Raw genomic sequence first — 23,066 nt, forward strand, 5'->3', positions numbered from 1 at the left:
CTTCCTTGAAAAGTTTATGATCCAGTTTTTGTTTGTTATGTCCATCTGTGTAGATACATAACACAGTTACAAGATAAAACGGAAGGAAATGGCATGCGGTACCTCCGAAGACAGATAAGATAATAACACTGATAACCTGAGCTGACCAATTGTCCTTGCTGGCCTTAGACTTCCCAAGGTGAATTAACTCAAGGTAAAAAACTCAAACACTCACCTCTACTTTTTTTTTTTTTTTTTTTTTAATTTCTTTTCTCATGGGGATTCAACAGCCAAAATATTTATGCTTAAAGTTCAGGCTGCTATGCTAGAAGCAATGCCTGCCAACAGATGTAATTTTTAACATTTGGCCATTTGTCTACCTGAACGTTGCAGCCACAGCTCTTGAGGTTTTGTTCTCCGAACACCAGTAGTCCCTTTAGAGGGAATCAGGAAAATAAATGAAGACGCTGAAACCTGTATACATTGTTCTTCTTCTTCATCCTCTCCCATTTGTGCTACCATTTTATTTCCAGCTTTTTCCTTCTTGGATTAAAGTGATTCTGAACAAAATCGTTTCATCATCTGAACACAGTGCGGAAAGTGAGATTTTTTTCAACAGTTACTCTCCTTCCATTGGGAATGGGCCAGGTTTCATTTTCAGAGCTCTGAGTCCCACTTTATACAAGGTTTCAATTCCCAAAATACGAGCTCAAGCATTCTCTTTGCAGTAGAGCTACAATGCTCAAGTGTTCTCAGTTTTGTCAGTAGAGAGCAGCACTACTTAAGGCAGCTCCACTAAATCCTGCCTTTCTATAGTATTTAATCCAAATTTATCAGTGTACAAGTGTAAGAAATAACACTAAGAGGTCTGCAGTTCTATTATAAGCACAAAATAATATCATTTAATCATCTGCATTATCTTATTCTACTTCATATAGTGAGTAACTAACAGATGAGTTACTTTTTTTTTTTTTTTCTCATATCAGTGCAATTAAGTGTGGCTGTTTGTATAAAGCTTTGCATGCAGCTCAGACTGTGCATGTGGTGGAAGGATACCTGACAGTAGTGTGTGTCAGACAGAAGTTTGTCTCTCCTTTGTGGAAGATGACCACAGCAAAGACCTACAGATGAGTCATCACATTCCAGACACTCCAAGCTCCAGAATGACCAGAAAGAAATGTGCTATGGAAGTGGGGAAGGAACAACAAAAAAAATCAAACAAACCCACTGCAGACTGAGAGCGACTCAGTTCTGAGAACGGCGCTGTCAACATGTTTACTCATGACTGTGATCAAGCCAACTGGTTGAAGGTTGGCTGTTTGTTCAGACTGATAAGGTTTCAGTGTTAAAGACTGCATTTAGTTTTGCCTTTTCTTTGTTCTGCACTATTAGAAGCTTACATAACGTCAATTTTAAAATACTGATGTCATAACGCATTTTAATGAGAGCTGAAACTGCTCATGTGTTCTTAATGACGTGGGGTTTTTTTTCTGTAAAAAAGCAGGGATTCACGTTGCATACAGTTCCAGGAAGAGTTTGGGGACAATCTTGCTGGTTCTATTTTTTAATTGGCAAATTTTCCCTTCAAGTCAAGGGGTTTAGGGAAACAGCCTTCAAACTTAGCAGAAAGCAAGGAACAAGTTAAACATGTGCCATGCAACTGTTACCATTTTGTGTATTGCTGAGACTTTTTCGTTTTTTTTAAGCCAATCCTATACTATTTCCTCTCCCCAAATTATTTCAGACCCTCTGCAACATGTAGCCTTCCCTGTGGAAGCAACACCTAGTAAGTGAAGAAGAAAAAAAGACTTTAAGAAGCTTGTAATTAACAGAACCACAGTCTAAAATCTTCAGCACTGAAAACAGCTTTTCAGATTGCCTATAAACAACTGATTGCAGTATCTGCATAAGACAACTATAAATGCCAGGTTGTAAGATAAGAGAAACAGACCTTTGCAAAGTCATTCACCTACATCTCGCTAACAACGTGACATTTAACTAAAGACAGGCTTTCAAATGTGTTTCACAATGGGATGAATATATTCCTTGGAGCACCTGGCTCAAAAGAGAGTTTTCAAAAAGAGTAGAATTCATCTCGCCTAAAAGTCTGCACTGAAAATTGAAAAATTTACAAGCTTTGAAGGCAAAATTAAAAGCAGATGTCTTATCTAAGAAGTTTGCGTAGGAACTGTATTGGAGTGTTGATGACGTTCTCTCCCATCTTTTAGGCACGTTCTCATAGAGTACAAGAAAACATATGAACTAAAAAATGAAATATTAGACATGAACAAGGCGTATTCTGTCCCCTCCACTCAGCAACACGTAAAGAAACAAAAGCACATTACAGTTCATAGTACATGTTTATTATTAGAGGTGTTTACAGAAAAGTCTGAGAAGTACTGCTAGTCTAAGACTGACATTGGGGGTGTTTATGGTTTATGGCTTTGCTGTTGTTGGTTTTTTTTCTGAATTACCTAAAAAGTCGCAAAACTGATTACGTTTGGGGCCTATTTCAGTCTTATTTTAAAAAAGTTCAATTCACAGATAAAGGAGAAGGTGCTTCCATTAGCAGTTTAGTAACTACGACCAAAGAGGGTGTAAAACTTGGCAGGGTTCTTGCCGCAGACACATCTCTCCCCACTCTGTAGTTCACGGAGAGGCTGGAAAGGTATGCAAAGGCTTTTTGCTCCCATGGAGGGGGCACCAGGCTCAAGATCTTGATCTCTGAAATAAAAGCATATTCGTAAATAAAAGCACTTCTTATAAAACAGAGATGCAAAGTGTACCATGCGTAAAATCTCGAATGCACACTAGCTACTCTGAAAGTGTCAAAACTAAGGGACTAAGTATGCTGAATTATGCAGGACAGCAAGGCTCAAGGGTGAAGAGTACATTTCTGCCATACCAACAGGTATCCTACATACTGTTTTACATTCAAACATCTTTGTTTTGATTCCAGCAGACGCTTTCCAGTTCACTTATATTTTACCTGGCAGTGGTCTTCTTGATCCAATCCTCACACTCGCTTTCTCCACAAAAAGGGATTTGTACTATCTGAAATGGAAAGGAGCAAAGGAGTGGAGAAAAAAAAAAGTCAGTTATAGATCCACAAAAGAACTCCTCCTTGTCTCTGGAACAATCCTAAACCTTAAGATCTCATACGTATCTCAAAGTAGGAACATTTCTGATTGCTTTAATTAAAATTTAATAGCCCATTCCCAACAGAGAAATACGTAAGCCTAGTCATCCTTCCACTCCATGAAGAAACCCGACACAGAATTTAAATGAAGACAGGGTGCTAATATTTTTTTTTTCTTTTAAATGTAACACATCTGCTACGTGTGGAAAGCATAAATTTTGTTTTCTCTTGGAAATACCCCGTTTTTCAGGAAAAGTTTAAACTTTTCAAACTGCAGAATAAACATCTGGTTACACAGTGCAAGACAGCACCTACCCAGTTTAATTCCAGTACAGTGACTTTTCGTATTTTCTGAGTAAGACAGTAGTGTATTTAAAGATAAAACTGAACCACCAAGCGCACATTTTTCTTGTAGAAAAAAAAAACGGTGTATGATTTCAGTTGGTTTCAATGTTAGATAGCTGAAAACTGAGAAAGTAGATGTGAAGTCTCATATAATCAGTATCCAGCTTGGCGAGCATAACAGATCTCTTTCAAGTGCTGAACCTCATTTTACAGATGTTTTATATTTTTAGTAGATTTGTAGTGGAAATTATGTTGACTCCTAAAAATTAAGATTACTGGTAAAAAAAGACACCCCCTGCACCCACACAAGCACTCATGTAATGCTAATAGCTGAAGGCAATAAAGCTACTAAATTCTGACTGCACAGTCATTTTCATTCTATCAACACTATGAATAAGGCGCACTGATCGTAGAATGGCCAGGGTTGGAAGGGACCTCAAGGATCACGAATCACCAACCCCCCTGCCACAGGCAGGGCCACCAACCTCCTCATTTAATACTAGACCAGGCTGCCCAGGGCCTCATCCAATCTGGCCCTGAATACCTCCAGGTATTCCAGGGCTTCCACAACCTCTCTGGGCAGCCTGTGCCAGCACCTCACCACTCTCTGTGTAAAGAACTTTCCATAGCAAAGAACTATTCTTACAGCTTGAACTGAACTTTGCATAGAGCTTAAAAAAAAAGATTAAAAAAAAAAAAAACCACAGAAGCAGCCCATATGTTTGAAGAGCTAACAGACTACATTTCACTTACAGTCAGGGAAAGGAGTAACAGCAATAAAGCAGGAGTAGTTCAGTTTAAAGATTTTTTTAAAACCATACCCAGTGCTAGCGGTATAATTTAAAGAAATTACAGAATACATTTGCCATAATATATGGTCCATAAAACATCTACAGGTAGACAGGAAGTCATAAAATAACGTAACTCAGTTTTCTCCATACAGATATGGTGATTAGAATAAACTTGTGGAACCTAAGTACTAAAATGGTGTAAGCACCTTCAATTTGGAAGATTTTACTTGTTCATATTTCCAAGTTTCACTATATATTAAACTACATTTAAACTATATTGAACGAAGAGTGCAATTCCTCCTCTAGCCGTACACAAAACTCAGTAACTGCCCATTGAAGATCACACTGTACAGTATCATTTGAGATCATCTGCAGTAGATGGGGAAAAAAGGGGGTACCTACAGCATTCATCAAAACTATACTTTTTACATGTACATAAATCACCTTTTAGAATTAACTTCACACTCCGTTTTTGCAATGAACTGAACTCTCCATTTTAATAATTTTTACACATAAGTTTACATTTTCTTTGACTGTCTTTGTCTTGAAGATAGACAAATACAGTTTCAAGCAGTGCTTATTTCAGAAAGTGAAAGATAGATAATGATATATCCTGAAATCACAACACACAGGAGTGGTAGTACTATTTACACACCAATACAGATCAGAATTGTTTGCTAATCAAAGACTAAAGATTTTTTTGTCTTTAAATCTACCACCAGAATTATCTGATGCCTTACAGAGACCTGCATGAACAAAATTGTACTTTGCAGTCAGTAGGAAGAGCCTCAACCTATTTGGAAACAGCATATTTCAATCTTGTACTTAGTTTTGTAGAGGAACATTAGGCAACATTACTATTATTATCTATGCATAAAGAATGTCTAAAAAAAAAAAAAACAAAAAAAAAAAAAACAACCAACCCCATATCCTCCACTCCATAAGAATGCTAAAATCAGCCCCTCCTCTGAAGTTCACAATTATTCCTCCAAAACTTGTTATAAATTGGATTCAAGTGCAATAGAAGCAGCAATAATAGAGCACAATGGATTGCCAAGGCTAAGATTAACTTATAAAGATATATCTGAAGTCAACTGAAGTAACTGGGTTTATGACATGCTAGCATTTTCCATTAGAAATTCTGAAATTTTCAGACTAGATCTAATTGGTACAACTCTGTAAAATACACAGCCTTAATGATTCATTCCAAGGCTCTGACAGTACTGCCTCCTATTTTACATATCATTCCAAGGTGAGTACTGACTCCCAGTAATTCTAAGTGAACCCAGTGGCTTTGACCTGGATCATAAAGGCAAATCTTTGACAAAAGTAGAATGTACTTTAGACTCTTAACTTAGACACTATTACAAGAGAAGTGCTCTTCACTGTTTTTTATTAACATAGTAACAGTAGCTTATCACAATCTGAACAAAATATTTATATTAATATATCTGAAAAGCACTTAGTAATAAAGAGAACATTTTAAATGCAAATCAAACCGCAGCGATGTAAGTTACCTCAGGACTTGATGTCACTCCTTACGTTAGCACCAGAATTTGTAATGAACACAGTATTTCAGCAAGAATAAATACATTAAAAAACTTATCCAAAAAATTTGGAAAAACTAATCTCCCTTAGCATAACTCCATAGGAAACACTTCCATATCCTTTTTAGGGGAGAGTTCCATAAAACTACGAAAGTATGTATGTATGTTTACAGGCTTTGAAATTTCTAGCCTCCAACTATTCGTTAGAGACAGAAAGCAGAGGAAGGCTTTTACCAGGATTTTGGAATGAAGTAAGTTTCCTTACCTTTCCTGAATCAAGCTCCTTTTGAAAGTCTTCCATATTATTGGCCACCACCATATGATTTCTTAAGTCTTCAGAAGCTCTGTAAAAAGGAGATGGGGGGAACTCAAGGTAGATTAACACTTAACCTCATTGGCCAACAGAACCAAATTTTCAGAGTTTGTCAAAACAAAAAGTTAGAAGAAGAAGAACTATATATTCATTCCAATTATGTTTTTCTACCAGTCCTGCCACCAAAAAGATCAAATTTTGAATGACCGCTAACAGGCTATACAGGCTGCTGCGTATTTTACTATGCTCATTCACACTGTTTTGCATATCAGTTCAATACTGGCCAGCTGTAGATACAAACAGATAAATACTGTGGAGATAGGTTTTCTTTCAATTTAGTTAGAAAGCATTCTAATATTCCAATTCTGAATAAGTAAACATATTTTGCTTGTAAGTAACTGGGATCACCACAGATGACAGTATATTCCAGCAGTACAACTCTGCAGTGATTGGCACGCAGGAGATTTGGCATATGAAATAACTGCAGACAGTTTAAAAGCATTGCTTACGAGCAAACAATCATATGAAAATCAATAGAACATATGGCCTTAACACAAACTTCCGAAAACAGATCTTCAACTTCTCGTCAACTTTGTGTCTTCCAAAATTCCCTACCAAGAGCATATTTCAGGAATGAATCTTGTACAAAATTATCCTGTTAACTATTTATTAATTAAAAAAAAAAAAATACTTCACTGAGTTCTTGTAAGGAAGTTCATAATCTTTGGCGTTCTCTTTCATGACCTAAAGGAAGCTTTTAATCACTGCGGGTGAGTAAGTTTCAGAGGTAGAAAAATGAAATACTACTATCAGAAAGGTGGTCCAAACCCATCTTTCTGCACAGTTCAATCAATGACTTGAGGAAATAATTCTATCATCTTAAGAACATCTGTGATTACCACAGGCGTTTCTACCTCTCTCAATTTACCTGTTGTATAGATTAGCGTGGATTTCCTCCAAAATCTGCTTCAGTTTCTCTTCTGCCTCATGTTCCGAAAAGGTCAGCTTCTGTCCTGTGTCTCTTCTGACAGCTACAAACTGTTGGCTCTTCATGTCTCGTGGTCCCACTTCAAGCCTGACAGGTACACCCTTTGTGAGGGGGAAAAAAAAAAAAAAAAAGTGACAAACTATAATGAGTACACAAATCTCACAGGAGTTACTTTCCTCCTTTATTTTGCTTTAAAGTACCGTCATAACATGGAACTCCTTCAAATATTTAAGTTCTTTGAAATAAATGAGTAAAATAAATAAATTAGTAAAAATACGAAAACGTATTAGTAAATACATTAGTAAAAATATAAAAATGAAATAAATGAGTAAAAGCAGTACAATGATTACCAATTTCTGTCTTTCCCATTCACAGCCTTTTCACTTGTGCATGATATCTTGCTGCAGTCATGCTTTGCTAGTTTGGAGACTGCATCTGTGCCAACATGTGATATCAAGAGTGTTAAAACACTGCTGATACTACACTCAGTTACCCCAAATAGTGCAAATCTTGTTTTTAGAGCTTTTATTCCCCATAAACTTCAGTGATAGGAACTATGTAATTTCTCATCTCTCATGTACAGGCAAGCAAAGATTTCATTTTACTGGTCAGTTAGGAGTCTACCAAGTCTCATGTATTTTCCTTTACGTCCTGCTAATGTGGATTGTAAGCTGTATGCAGAGTCCATAAGAGCGTAGGTAGAGGTTCATGCAGTTTTATTCCACGTAAAAGAAATCTCATCAGTAAGCTAAAAGTTAAAAACATCACACAGATATTTAGCCAAGCTTCCCATTAACTTTGTTCTCAGAAATTTCTTCAAGTTCACAGCGTCTAAATGATTCTCCATAACTCAAAGTCTTTATGCTAAAATGTATGAACAATGGAGTGAAATCCATCTGAAGGAAGATTTATGTACTCCTCCTGCAAAGCTACAGAAAAAGCTGTTCAAAACTGTAAAAATAACATCAAAATCATTTTAATTTATGGCACATAGAAAAAATGGCCTCCATAATTAAAACTCAGCCAAAAATATTTAGTGCTTCCATGTCGGAAATGTGCTGAGAAGCAGATAGGCAAAATACTTTACAGTTTCCTTTTGTATTTATAACTTTAGTACCCTTGTATATATATTTTTGTACCCTATTATACTTCCTTATTAGTACTCAGTAAAATGACTGCACTTTGCCTGCAGTTGAAGATGTAGTTTGCATATTCTGACTGTTCCTGTTCCTCAAAATTTAAGCCAAGAAGATAAAATGCCAGAGCTTTGTTTGTGAGATTGTTTTGGGGGGAGAAGAGGAAATTCAGGGAGTGTTGGGAACACAAGACAATTTTATAAATATATAGTGTGTATATGTATACATACACACTAATGACATTTAACTACAATACAAATATAAATTGTAAATATAAATAAAATATAAATTGTAAATATAAATATAATATAAATTGTAAATGTAAAACATATATAAATAAATATAATATTGCACATATAAATGACTTATGCAGAATATTCTCATCAATTTTATAAAAAGCATCAATTTTGCATCCTGCTGCACCTCCTTGGTAAACCTGATTTTTGTTGTATTTTTAAAAAGCTTCCTAACATGGACTATTGGTATTACAGCTCCACTTTAAAAAACAGAAGAGGTTAAAGGAAAAGGAAAGAGAACCCGAACACAAAAACTTTTAACAGCTCAGGGAGTTTCCATCAATTTATGCTGAAGATGAACATATTCCAACTAATTTCAAATTCCAGACGTGGCATTACTCAATATGTTGTCCATTTCTAATTAACACTGTTTCACTCAGCTCTGCTATTTTTATTTTTCAAAAGACTTTTATTTCTGATGAAACAAACAACTAACATATGAGGGGCAACATAAGTGTTTTAAATCAACAAAATCACTCTTTTCTTTGTTACAGCTGTACAGGTTTACCTTCTCTGTTCCACTGTGTGCAAATGACATACTGTTGACACCCTTAATCACTTCATACAAATTTTTAAACATGCAGTTGATTTTCTAGGTATATAAGGTAGGTTCAGGATGTGCTAATAATATGCATATCCCAGCAAACCGTGAAGTCTCAGAAAGCACTTCATTTATCAGTAAGCAGAATACTCAAATCACAGATTAGCTAATGTTGCAGAAGACCTTAAAGATCATCTAGTTCCAACCCCATTGCTGTGGGCAGGGCTGCCATCCACCAGATCAGTCTGCCCAGGATCCCATCCAACCTGGCCTTGAAAACCTTCAGGAATGTAGCATCCAGAACCTATCTGGGCACATGTGCCAACACCTCCCCTCCCTTTGAGTAAATAATTTCTTCTTAACATCTAACCTATCATCTTCCCTCTTATAAGTCATTCCACCTTGTCCTTGTCCTATTACCATTAGACCATGTAAAAAGTCAGTTCCCCTCCTACTTGTAAGCTCCCTCCCTTCAAGTACTGGAAGGCAGCAATGAGGACATCCAGGAGCCTTCTCTTCTCCGGGCTGAAGAAGCCCAGCTCCCTCAGTCCTTCACAGGAGAGGTGCTCCAGCCCTCCGATCATCTTCCTAGCCCTCCACATTCCTCCTGTACTGTGGGCCCCAAGCCTGGATGCAGCACTCCAGACGGGGCCCCACAAGTGCAGAGTAGAGGGAGACAATCACCTACCTTGCCCTGCTGACTACCTTTCCTTTATTGCAGCCCAGGATACCACTGGCCTTCTGAACATGCAAGAGCATGATACAGAGGTGCTTATCAGGCTTCATTTAGAAAAAAAAATTACTTTCAGAATACAAGGCACAACATATGTGCCCCCTATGTATCTCCCAGAGGGTATTTGAAATCCCCCCTAGGAAAAAAACATACCTTAAGTTCCCAGTGATTGAACTTCCAGCCAGGTGAATAGTTGTCTCTTAAATCAGCACGTACACGGACATTAGCACTAAGCAGCCTTTTACGATACTCATTACATTTCTTCAATAAAGCCTCTTTGTCCTCTTCAGAAAGGGTATTGGTGATACCACAGGGAATAATTACAACCTGCAATGTAACGTGACAGATATTTCACATTCTATAATAACTAGGTTCTATTTTTTTTTTTTTATAAGCTTAAACAAATATTGTGTCCCAGTAATTTCTTTCATGATCTCAGAAGTAAGGAATACATGTCCCTATTCATCCAAGTGAGACAATTATTTTCAACTGACGGATTATTAAAGGGAGATTGTTCATCACAAGCACCTGAAGAAAGTGTATTAACTTCGTAGAGAATGTTCTAGAATTAGCTCCTGTTCTACATTAAAACATTTTCAGTTCCCAATATGAAAACCTCACGAATTCCAAGACAGGAAATGGAAAAAAAAATAGTAGTTAAAATAGTTAAAGGCATACTGTAAACAATTTCTACACACCTGAACACAAGCTACTCGAGGTGGGAGCACCAATCCCATGTTGTCTCCATGAATCATTGTCATTACACCAATAGTTCGAGTTGTAATGCCCCAGGAATTTTGATATGCATACTGCTTTTCTCCTGGTTTCTTTGGATCTTCAAACATGACTTCAAACATCTTCGAGAAGTTCTGTCCTAGGTGATGTGATGTTGCACCCTAAAATAGTTGCACACAAAAAAAATTCTGCTGGTTAACCTTAACAAATCTAAAGCTTTCATCATCTTGCCATTTTTACTGGAAAATAACTGTTAAAAAATATATATATATTCAAGAAATACCTGGATAGCTCTTCCACTGGCAGATATAAATGCCTCTACAGTTGTTGTATAGTCACCCCCAGCAAATTTCTCCTTTTCTGTCTTCTTTCCTTTCACAACAGGTATTGCTAGGAGATCTTCATACACTTGAGCATAAAGATCAAGTATCTGCATCACCTACAACAAACAAACTGCTTTAGGAATTACTCAGTATTTTGCATTTGCTAAAAACAGAAATATTTTTATTCCCAGAATACTGGGGGAAAAAAAAAAAAAAAAAAAAAAAAAAAAAGCAATACCTAGAACTTCCAAAATCCAATATTTTCCTCAAGATTGTGATAAAAAAAAAATTTCTTCCACTGCTTTGAATTTTATCTATTCTGTGAATGAAAACAACTATAGATTGTGAGAGAAAACAAGACAACTCATGCTAAAAAGCCGTGGTTATATTGACTTTTAGTCCCCATGTTAAAGTTTGAACATCTGCTAGGGATCAACAATATTCAGTGAAGCCTGTCTTTAAGCGTTACAATTTTTAGCAAGTAGTAAGTGAACTTGCCTGCTTTTTAAGGAAATAAAACATCCTATTTAAAGATCACACTCTTTAAACCTATCATATTGTTTGAAATAACTAAAGACCCACCAGTAGGTTACACCTGAGAAAAAACAAAGGTTCTAGCACAGCTGACATTTTTCATGAGGGCTCTCAAAGAAAAGGAGACTGATTTTTTCACCAAGCTCTAGTTAAAATGTTTTGTTTGCATTGCTATGGAGTAAGATAACTTTCTGAAAGCAAAAGCACATTTGCTTTATTACTTCCTCTGCAGCTTCTTCATATGTTGCAAATGCTGTGTGACCCTCTTGCCAAAGGAACTCACGAGTGCGAAGGAAAGGCTGAGGATGTTTGAACTCCCAACGCTGGAAACAAAACACAACAGGAAAAAGAAAATGAATGTCAAAATGAGCACCACAGTCTCAAATTATTTATTAAAAATAAACTAACCTTTGAATTTAAAGCTCAAAAATTCCGAATAAAGCTAAAAAAATCAACTATTCATAGATTCATACTCACATGATATCATCAACAGTTATCATCAACAGTATACATTAGCAAAGAGTTTCACTAAGAAGTAGGGATAAATAAAGTCATATAAACCACATTCATACTTCTGCCATGAAATATGTTCTGTAATTAGTATCATTAAGCCATATCCACATGGGACAAACGATCTACAGTGCACTTAAAATAAATCACTTCAGTTAGAAATTACATGCTGACATACCACAACATTGCACCACTGATTAAGCTTGATAGGAAGATCTCTGTGTGACTGCACCCATTTTGCATATGCAGGATACATAACTGTGAAAAGAGGAAAGCAGTCTGGGTTCTCTGCATAATGCAGTCACTTTACACCAAAACTTTCTCTTCGCTACACATAAACAATATTCTCTACTTGAGAATCACACTTTCATGCTATAGTTTTCTTTGAAACATATTTGTTTTAACATACATTTTTGGTGAAAGAAGTATTTTCATTTTATCCTGTTTTGTTAGAATTGCTTGTTCTTATGCAGGATGTGGATCAAATCAATCCAAAGCTTAACTATCTAATGACACACTTTCAGTCATTGGCTTATAGTATGTAAATATATTCACATTCACCAATAAAAATCCATTGATATCAAGATTTCAGGATACTGTACCAGGCTTGACTCATTTAAAAATTCACCCAGCATTAAGTCTTAAAGTGTTTATATAAATTACTTAAAGGAAACTTTAGTAAAATTTAGTTGCGCAACTGTTGTCAAAAGACCATTACAAAATGAATTATGAGATGAAGAATTTTATGTGCAAAAATACTTTTAAAAACAAACAAACAAAAAAACCAATGTTTTTCTCAGTCACAGTTAGTTGATCATCAGGATATTAATAAAAAGAATTCTGAGGTGTAAATTTTCAAAAGAAGTCCATTGTGACTGTCTGTGACATTTGCTGTAAGCTGCAGCAGAATTTATGAAATATGGTAAGGATTTAAAGAAAACATTCTAAAAGACAAGTTTCCTCTTTCCAGAAAGGACTCTCATTTATAACCTTTACTGTACTGTTTCCTTTACAGCTGAACTGCATGAGAAGAAGTCTACCTGTTTCACTTGTGGGGCGTATAGCAATCGGTTCAGCGAGTTCTGTTTTCCCAGATTTTGTGACCCAAGCAACCTAAAGGAAAAAACAGATAAATAAAAGAGAATCAAACAAGTTTGAAGAAAACCTGCTTTCATGCCCAGCTGTGGACTAATGGGTTGGGTTTTCTTATACTCATATTAAAGTTTTGAAGTATACCTCAGGGGCAAAATCAGCAATATGACTCTTCTCTTTCTCTAGGGCAGCCTGGGACACAAACATGGGGAAGTAGCAGTTTTCCACACCAAGTTTCTTGATCTCAGCATCAAAAAAATTCTTGATAGCTTCCCAAATGGCATGAGCCCAAGGACGAAGAACGTAACAGCCACTCACATCATAGTATTCAATCATCTCTGCTTTTGTGATCACCTTTCAAAAAAATCAGAAACTTAAGTTCCAATCTCGTACAGAAAGAATAGTCAGTAATTCAAGCCTATGGCATGCAACTCAAGAAAAATCTCCTATTTAAAAGTATTTGGGCTCAAAATTTAGCAAAGTTAGCCATAGAGACCATTTTTGTTACCTGTGAGAAAAGTTTAACCAGGAACATTAAGTTAAATAACAAATCTGAAGAACAAACTCAGAAACTGAATTTCATGAATCTAAGAGACAGGAACCAAGCTTCCAAAAACCAAATAACTGTGTTTCCTTAAGAACCTTCTCGAGCTCATGTTAAAAAGCATTTTTTATTTGTTTGTGTACATGCAAAGGTTGGAGTAGTAGGAGTAAGAGATAACATACACTGATATCTGATAACACAGCACAGATATCTATTTACAATCTTTCATAGATAGGGTAACCTAAACAAGTAATTTCTGTTCTGATTGTTTTGTACCTTGTGAGCCAGCAAACTCCTTCATTACCAACAGATGATCACTTTTGTTACCTTGGGATGAAACAACATTTCCATGCCTGTGACACTCCCATTATCTCACTAAAGTTTTGTGCAGCACACACAATGTGGAAACACACAGATATAGTGGGAAGCATGAAAGGGTTGACACACCAGACTGGGGTTTTTGTTGTTTATTTTATTCCCCAAGAACAGCTATCTTGGTCTTCAATCTATCACTTCTGTTTAAGACAGTGGCAAGAACACAAGAGTAGGCATATTGATTTGCATGGAAAAAAAAATAGAAATACTAGATAAGATATAAAATCAAAGCAGATCCTGATTAACAAGAGGATGAAATAATTATTTTATTAACACTAGTGTGCACTTACCTGAGAGAACCACTCTGCGAGATTTTCTTCCTTTTTAGCTTCTAGACCCAACCTATGGTTTTAGAAAACAATCAGATTAGAGTCACTGAGCATTTAGCAGTAAATTTTATCTTAATCTTTCTTTTAAAATTTGGGAGTGGGGTATGGACCTTAAGTGGGCAGAAGGAGGGTGCAGAGAACAGAATGCAATGCTTGAATTTCACTTCGTAATGCCAACTTTTCCCAATTTTTTTTTCCCCCTGACAGTTCAAATATGAATTGTTTAGTATGGACTGCTAGCAGTTCCTCACCTGGCATAAGAAGAATATTTTATAAAAACAGATCTATTTCTTTTTCACCGTTTAAACCCTTCTAATTCTCATCAAGGTTGCATTAAAGATTCTCATAATATTGCACTAAAAAACCCAAGCACATTCCCTAAGAACATAAAACTAACACATGCAAACTATGTTATTCCATTTTGTTTTGTTTTGTTTTTTTAATTGTTTGTTTGCTAATTTGTGAGTTTTTCCTTGGTTTGGGCTGTTTGTTTGTTCATTTCTTACCCAACCTGGAACTATAGTTTCAAGCAAAAGAAGCAACTTGAATTATCCAATTAAACACATCAGTCACTCTAAGATAGAAAACATTCTACAATCAAAATAAACAGTCAATCTCCAAAATCCTAGCAAAGGCCAAACTCCCTCATTTTTTTTTACCAGGCTCAAATAACAATAGATAAAAGCACACTTTGCATACCTTGATGAACAAAGAAAATTAAGAGTGAATTATCCCAGCATAATTTCTATTAAAAAATAACCATTCTCTAGCTCTACTACTAAGGATGTTGAGTCCTAAACTATAAATCTGAAATAGGAAACAGGCAGTGTTGCATAATATATGCTGTAATATATAAAAAACCTCTACACTTTCAGTATGGGAGCAGGAGATGGAATGCACAGCAATCATCTCTGGAGAGTTCTAGCATTAGCATCCAAAGTGCCTTGCTCTGGATTATATAATTCTCAAGGTAAACACAGTAAATACTTTGTAAACCTGATATAACTGGAAAAAAAAAAAAAAAAAGCACAAGGCTTTGATTTCTCCAACTCCAACCCATGGTTTTGTAGTGAGGAAGACGCAGCAGAACATTTGCAGAAGCAAATAAAACACAGCAAGTTCCCAATGACAGCTGAACCATAGTAACAGACTGTGCACATTACCTTGTGCTATCTACAAGCTAGGGGCTAGGCAGAGTTCTGCTCAGAGGGATTCTGAGGTAAAACAGACACTAAGTAAACTTCAGTAATTTGCTTTTGCTTGATGCTGAATATAAACTATTATTTTGTAATCTTTAATGCTTTCAAGTGAAATTAGAAACTTGCAAAACTCTGAAGTCTGAATGGAGGTAAACAGTGCAGGCTTTTATCAAATAGATTAAGGATCTAATCTTTACCTGGTTTGTTTCTTAGGGCCTTGACCCTCTCCTGGCCCATTTGAAGAGAGCTCATTACCACTCTGTCCTTGCAAAGGCTCTTTTTTTGGTCCATCATTTTGTTTCTGTTGCTTACACTGCTTTTCTGACTTGTTCTCTTTCTCTTTCTTCTTTTTGTCTTTGTCATCAGCACTACTAGCAGAAACAGGTTTATAATCAACTCCTGCAACAGACTTGTACTGGGCCTTCAGCTGGAGAAGCTCTTTAACAGCTGCATCTATCTTTTCCTTGAAGAACAAAAAATGAAAGTTACACAGAAATCACAGGAATAATATGGCTCCATCAAAAAAATAAAATGGATCTATGATATGGCATTATAGACTTCCACACAGCGTTGGGGAAAAATCCTCAGCAAAAGTCAATACTTAAAGGTTTTAATACACCAAGGATCATATCTGATAGGAAAAATTTTAAAAGCACATTTCAGATACAGGCTGCATTTCAATTCTGATAATCGCAATTGCTGTGAAATTTTAGATTTAAACTTGAAGTTTTCAGATTTAAATACATGCACTGCATTTTGTATTACAGTATTTTGGGTTTTTTTGCTTTGTTTTGTTTTTGTTTTTTACCTTTTCTGCTTTTTCTGCTTTCAATTTCCTAACTTCATCTCCTTGAAGAGCTACTTTGTTAAACAGTGCTTTAGCTTCAGTTGTGTCAGGACCACTTGCTACTGTATTTGATGCTTGGGGCAAAGAATTCTGAGCTACTGGTGGATGGCCGGGCTTGTAGTCCTGTCCAGTCTTTTCCTTATAGTCACCTTTTAGAGAAAGGAGGAGTTTTACTGCTTCATCTATTTCACCCTGTGTGAAGGACAAATAGCAAGATAAGAATTAAACACAGAATTGACAAGGAGCATTAATTTTTAGGCTAAGAAAATAAAATCTCCATCTAGCAATAAAATAAATGCTTTGCAGTTAAGGAAGGACTCAACAGCCCTCCTCTAAACACTCAAACAAACACTTGTGTTGCTATCTCAACCAGAATGTTTCTCCTACCCCACCCAGCCAGCTACAACCTGCTAATAAGTGCAGCAGAATCTACACTGAAGAACATAAACTTGTTTTGGAAAAAGGCTTAAAAAAAAAAAAAAAAAAAAATCATAGAAAAGCAATTTTGCTATGCAGAAATATAAAGGGGGGCAGGAGGAGTGAAGGGGAACAGAAACAATTCCCATAAACATAGTTTGTCTCCTTTTCCACTGCTATAACTGAATTTGTCAAGCTCTGAAAAGCCTTGCTATTGTTGCAGTACACTAACTACATTTATCTTCACTTGTTACAAATACATCAAGGAAAAGTAAAACATACTAAAAAATTCTGCAGAATAGACATCTACCATGCTTGTGTCAATTCATCCAGATGTCAGAGTTTAGCTTGACTTTTTATATTAGTAGAATTTAGAATGCATATCTCAGAATCAGGAAAGCATCCAGCAACAGAATGAACTTGTGGGGCGTTACCAGAGCATGCAAGTTTGACGGCTAAGCCTTGACCAGGACAGGTGCTTTGTACCTGGTGAAAGACTTCCCCCTAGTGGAAAAATCTGGTAAGAATTGCAATTGATTATTCACTACGGTACCTTGGAAGCTTTCTCCGCCTTGAGTCTTCGCACCACTTCCCCTTGTTCAGCTACATTATCATAAAGTGCTTTGGCATCCACTAAGCTAGAAGGTCCCAAGTTATTGCAGCATACAGAAGATGGAAGGGCAGCAGAAGATACACAAGGAGGAGCTGAAGGTGGATTTCCAGGCTTGTAATCTTGACCTGTTTTTTGTTTATATTCCGCTTTCAGATTTAAAAGAACTTTCACAGCTTCATCTACTTGTTCCTGAAACAAAAAAAAAAAAGAGAAAAAAAGCAGTTGCAAAGACAGAAGCAACACAGATGCAACACATAGCTAAGGTAACATAACCCTTACTAACATACAAACAGTCGTTGTAATAAAAATTCTAGAGCTAACATGCTAGCAGCTGTGTCATTACTGAGTTCTGTTGTAAAACTTCCTAGCCAGAGCATCTATAAGCTACATGATACAGGATCTAATCAGGCAGTATACATAAAGGCTGATTTCTGAGCCATGCAAGTTTTCCATTTAAGCAGCTCAGTTCCATGCAGTTTTAGCAGTCCATGCACCGGAGAATGGGAGTGAATACTCATACTCTGAATGAAAAATTGTTTCTTCGTGACTACCAAGTCACCATCAGATTTATTACTGTTCTCTAGACTTCAAGTTACTGCCTATATTCTGCTTTGCTTGCTTTTATCATTTAAAAAAAAAAAAAAAAAAACCTGTTTACTTCTTTTTCAGGTTCTCCATGCTCACTATCACAGAAGCTGTGAAGTCATCCATACCAGCTTAGGAGAAACCAGAAAAGCACTTTATGGAAACTGAAATTCTTTGCTATATTTTATTCCCCAAATTTCACAAAACTTGTCATTAGGCTTTAGTCTCAGCTGAAAATACTGTTCCATTCAGAAATATTAACTGCTATTACACCTTTGAAGCCTTCTCTGCTTTTAGTTTGCGGACCACTTCGCCTTGTTCAGCTACTTTGCTGTATAGAGATTTGCTGTCTATTGGACATGAGGGTGGAAGAGTAGAAACAGGAGAAGACTGAACAGGGACAGAGACTAGAGGTGGGCTTCCAGGTTTGTACTCCTGGCCTGTCTGTTGTTTATATTCTGCCTTTAAGGATAAAAGGACTTCCACAGCAGCACCTATCTGATCCTGTAAAAGAAAGGAAGAGACAGAAAAAGGGAGAAACAAAGATGCAGAAATATGAGATTCTGAAGTGCAAGTCACGTGTTTTACGAAAAGTCCTTATGTTTATGCACATCATTCAATTTTCTTCATTATTCAGTAGAGCTTTTCAGAGTCGTTTAGTATGTTTCTACTATCCTATTTTCTATTATCCTGTGCAAAATTGTAACAATAAACTAGTTTAGATCTTCCCATTTCGTTTTATGTTGCCATCAAGATGCTACTACAAACAGTATTTGATTAGTAGGCACAAAATGCATTATTTCACAGGCTTTCTTGCTCTGCATTAGCAAGAATAAAAAGAATAAAGTTATTAATAACTGTGTTTTCTATACTCAGCCCATGACAGGACGGTGTCTAGTATACATCTGTTGTATTTGGATCTTTTTTTCCCTCTTTCTTGTTAAAAGGTTCTAAATAAATCAATCCTGTGAAGTCAGTAATTCAGTCTTATTTTACTGAATAAATAAATACTGTGGGACATTTTTACCCCAAGGATGAGATTCAGATACCTCGTCAACTCACATGTGAGGAGAGTGCTTCTGTCAACATTTCAGCACTAAAAAAGTGTAGACACTTACTTGCATCTTTACAAGTATTAACAAAGACTTTATCATATACATCTAGCTAAATCATAAGCAATGAAAAAACACAAGTCTTGCCAGAACACAGCCCAGTCAAAATTACCATCAGCATGAAAACACTAAATCAAAAGAACCCATTTGCCTACACAGACAATGAGCTATGCAAACCCAAACAAGCAAAAAAGCAGTATAACCAGCCACCTTAGGTGCTTTCTCAGCTTTCAGTTTTCGGACTACTTCTCCTTGCTCTGCTACTTTATCATACAGAGCTTTGCAGTCCAGGGTACCAGAGTTCTCATGCTTTGAAGCTGCTGGAGGATTTCCAGGCTTATACTCCTGGCCCGTCCTCTCCTTGTATTCTGCTTTCAAGGCCAGCAACTGCTTCACAGCTTTATCAATATCTTCCTTTGCTGCCTTCTTAGCTTTCAAATCACGAACAATATCACCCTGTGCAGTCACCCTGTTGTACATAACCAGGTGGTCTTCTGAGGCAGTACAGGTTGCAGTAGAGGTATCACCAGCAACTGGAACAGATTTTCCTTTTACAGCTGAAACAGCCTTAAAAAGAAAAAATACATATTTGGCAGGCTGATCCTGTACATTAATACATTCTGCACTTTTCTAAAACAAAAGCTTACCTCTTTCTTTGCAGTTTCAGCTTTGGTCTTCTCTTTTGATCCAGATGTTGGCATTTCCTTAGTGTGTCCATCAGGTATGTAAATCAAAATGCATGGGGCCTCTTTACAGCTATATGGACTGTAAAAGGATTTATGAAAAATTCGATCCAACAATAAAAAGAATACAAAATAATACATATAAAACATTTATTGAAGCAAAAGTTCTGCTCTTCTACAAGCTGATCTCTCACAACTCCATGTTTACCTTCATATACAACTGCTATTATCCAAATTTACATAACTGGGGATCAGCACTGATTCCTGTTAGGAACAGTAAGCTTTCTTTGTAATGTTACACGGCAGTGTAATTTTACATGTTTGGCAACTTGCTAAAGAACTGCCACAATACACATTACTGCACACACTACCTAGGCAACTGTCTGTTCTATTCTGTAGCACTGTTCCTTGATTGATGTACTTCGAATCACAACAAGTAAATCTGATCTCATTACTAATTCTAAGCTAGTTGGGGTGCACCAGAAGTGCCACATGCCTGCCTTAGACAGACTTGTCTTAGACAGATGGGAGAGGTACACAAAAAACAAAAGCCACGTCAGTTCACAGAAATAATATCTGGTAGTGCTAAAGGGTAAAATATTTGCAGCATTGGTACAACATTAGTAACGTTAGCCTCATCAAGAGATGTGTGAAAATTTTAAAACTCAACAAGTTAAATGAAATTCTGTGAAGTTCACTTGGGTCATTCTTAGGTAGCTTACCTCACTGGCTCATAGGGTTGATCACAAATAAAGAATCCTCTCCTCTGGAGTTGGATGATGTCTCCTTTTTTTAAGTCCTTAAGGCAAGGATCACCTAACATCAGTTCTTCTTGCTGTAAAAGTTAAAAGCAATCAGTGCAAACCTAACAAAGGACAAGGAACGTATAGCAAGAAACATGGCAGAGCTGTTGTAACAGTGCTTCCAAGTGCTGAAATGTCAGTTAATTCCGGAAGCAGAGCAGAAGTGCTCAAAAGAAAATGCAGTATTATAAGAGTGTAACACCATAAAAACTCAAACTACTGGTCCCTGAAGGGTAAGAATCAGGTAATGCATTAACATACAGAAAAAAAATATCACAGATTCAACTCCTGTTATTATAAGAAACTGAATGGAAAACACAAGAACGAGATACACACGATTTTCTTCTTTAACAAATGAAATTTAATGGTCAAAAAACATAACAAAATGTAGTAACGGCAAAAAATAAAGCTTTGTAGAATATAAAGAGGAAAAAAGCCATCTTACCTTGCTATTTCGGTTGATATATTGCTTGAAATCTTCATCTTTACCTAGAACTGGCTTAGTGATCAGATGTTCATAATTAACACAAACAGTTGGGATGAGTGGTGCACGTGGAGTTTCTGCTAACCAAGTGATCTTAGTGGTTTTTTTGAAGTCTTTATTTTCTAAGTTCAACTTGGTATCAATGGACACAATTTTTCCACTTGAATTTCTACAGGAAAAGATAAACGATTAGAGCAAAGTCAAAAAGGTTTGTTTTCATCTGATACTACAGACCATCAACAGATTCACTGAAACAACTGTTAAGAGGTCATAAATGAAATATAGAAGACACGAGAAACAAAGAAGAGAAATCACTTCTGTTGGAAGTTCTCCTTTACTTTTGATTTCTTAAAGTATCAATAGACACTGCAAGACATGCAAAAAATCTCTACCTATTTGTTTTACATTCTGCCTCAGCTCAATTCATTCTGCCAGTGTCTCAGGCATTTTCCAGATATTATGATGACATTAACAGCCTCCTTTTCTCACTCCAACAGTTCTGCAACTAAAACTGTGATTTCGTTGTGTTTTTTTTTTTTAAACCTTGCAAAAGCAGGTAACTGTTGCAGAACAAAGCTTTAAAATTCCAAGCGTTTTTTGTTTGTTTTGTCTGAAAAAGTTCTTTCACAGTGGAAATACTACCACCTATGTGGAGAATATGGGGCAAAAGGAACATGCAGCAGTAGGACTGATTGCTGATTTCAGACCTGGACTACCTGTACAATACACTTTATGTCAAATACCCAGTTTTGTGACATATTTCAAAGAGGATATCTCTATATACGTGGATAACTACAAATATTTTACTATTAGAAGCTACCTACTACAAAAAAAAAAAGTCAACAAAAAGTTGAAATGCAAAAGTTAATTTCATCTGCCAGTATTGCTTACCTGTTTAATTTTGTGATGATAATATTGCCCCAATTTATGAATGTAACCACCTCTCCCTCTGTCAGGGTCTCTGCATCTGCACCTTCTATCAGCACTCTGGAGCCATACCAAACAGGTTTCAACCCGACATCAGCATTCTGTGAAAAATGATTTTTATTTCAAAGGAGAGGCTGTCAAAAGCTGACTAAATTTAAAGCAGTGCTAAAACCATGCTTTCTTTATGACAGCTATAAAACAGATAAAGGTGTGAGACTCAGAATAACAGTAACAGAAAGCTATGGCATTCCTCTGTAACTGTCTCACAGGTTTCTGGTTCACAATTGCTACATGTATTCCTCTGACAGCATACTCCAAAAACACAACCTGTATCAAACACCAAGTTCAACACAACCAACAGCATACTAATACTTCCTTAAAGTTCACATATCTTCAAATTCTTATGTGTACAAACTAACTTTTTGATCAATTTTTCTGCTAGCCATGCAAACTCCCTTCAAAACAAATTTCGTAACTCTCAGCCTTTTTAATTTTTACACAGTTAAAACTGAAGCAAATGTACAGCTTTTTCCAGCTGCATAGAATTTTTAAGACAGTAATAAAAAAAAAATGTATTTTAATACGCAGGCTTGCATCAGATCAAATTTCTTTTTGACTCCAAGGGTCACAATTCTCACTTGCATCTGCTCAAAACATGTTTCCTTATAGAAACACCACAGGGAAAAGGGTAAACCAGATCTTGACCTCTCAGATACAAGAAATTGTTACAGCAATATTCAGAGCAACAAAATGAAGAAACTAAGTAAAACCACAAAAACATTTACGAAGATGCTTTCAGAGAAGCTGAAGTGTAACTTGAGATGTCATAGTCAAAGTAAAACCTCTTCCCTACACGTAGCAGGGAAAAAAAAAAACAAACCAGGCCCCTTCTTAATGGATATTATTCTATTTACTGATTACTAAGAGTTTTAAATTACTTGAACTCTTGACAGTAACTACTTGCTACCTGAATTTAGAAGTCATATTAAAAAAGATCTAAGTAATAGAATTAACAGGTTAATATTTCACTTTTCTACCTAAATCGAATCCTTCCTGCATCCCTCACTCTTATGGATAAGCTGTGATTACTATATACTAACCATAAAGCTTTAAATACATTTTATATTTAAATTTCTCTGTGAAAGT

At 36.2% G+C, this 23,066-nt stretch overlaps 1 protein-coding gene across 2 annotated transcripts in view; it reads right to left on the reverse strand.

Moving 5' to 3' along the window:
* Positions 1 to 2,320: 2,320 nt before the first annotated feature.
* EPRS1 (glutamyl-prolyl-tRNA synthetase 1) overlaps positions 2,321 to 23,066 on the reverse strand; it is a 38,402-nt gene continuing 17,656 nt past the window's right edge. The window contains exons 14-34 of one of the 2 annotated variants that reach the window (XM_042885714.1): positions 21,885 to 22,021; positions 20,955 to 21,162; positions 20,429 to 20,541; positions 19,671 to 19,788; positions 19,234 to 19,590; positions 18,185 to 18,415; positions 17,267 to 17,515; positions 16,258 to 16,488; positions 15,647 to 15,912; positions 14,212 to 14,263; positions 13,147 to 13,356; positions 12,951 to 13,023; positions 12,089 to 12,168; positions 11,622 to 11,723; positions 10,827 to 10,982; positions 10,507 to 10,704; positions 9,962 to 10,135; positions 7,043 to 7,203; positions 6,067 to 6,145; positions 2,969 to 3,033; positions 2,321 to 2,703 (exon numbers count right to left, since the gene is read on the reverse strand). In XM_042885714.1, coding sequence (XP_042741648.1) covers positions 2,553 to 2,703; positions 2,969 to 3,033; positions 6,067 to 6,145; positions 7,043 to 7,203; positions 9,962 to 10,135; positions 10,507 to 10,704; positions 10,827 to 10,982; positions 11,622 to 11,723; positions 12,089 to 12,168; positions 12,951 to 13,023; positions 13,147 to 13,356; positions 14,212 to 14,263; positions 15,647 to 15,912; positions 16,258 to 16,488; positions 17,267 to 17,515; positions 18,185 to 18,415; positions 19,234 to 19,590; positions 19,671 to 19,788; positions 20,429 to 20,541; positions 20,955 to 21,162; positions 21,885 to 22,021 — 3,411 coding nt within the window. In that variant the 3' untranslated portion in view covers positions 2,321 to 2,552. The remainder of the gene's footprint in view (positions 2,704 to 2,968; positions 3,034 to 6,066; positions 6,146 to 7,042; positions 7,204 to 9,961; positions 10,136 to 10,506; positions 10,705 to 10,826; positions 10,983 to 11,621; positions 11,724 to 12,088; positions 12,169 to 12,950; positions 13,024 to 13,146; positions 13,357 to 14,211; positions 14,264 to 15,646; positions 15,913 to 16,257; positions 16,489 to 17,266; positions 17,516 to 18,184; positions 18,416 to 19,233; positions 19,591 to 19,670; positions 19,789 to 20,428; positions 20,542 to 20,954; positions 21,163 to 21,884; positions 22,022 to 23,066) is intronic. The other variant, XM_042885722.1, reaches the window with a different exon arrangement.

This window comes from Lagopus leucura, unplaced genomic scaffold (assembly GCF_019238085.1).
Source record: "Lagopus leucura isolate 7727_CA_CO unplaced genomic scaffold, USGS_WTPT01 Super-Scaffold_73, whole genome shotgun sequence".
Classification (NCBI taxonomy): domain Eukaryota; kingdom Metazoa; phylum Chordata; class Aves; order Galliformes; family Phasianidae; genus Lagopus; species Lagopus leucura.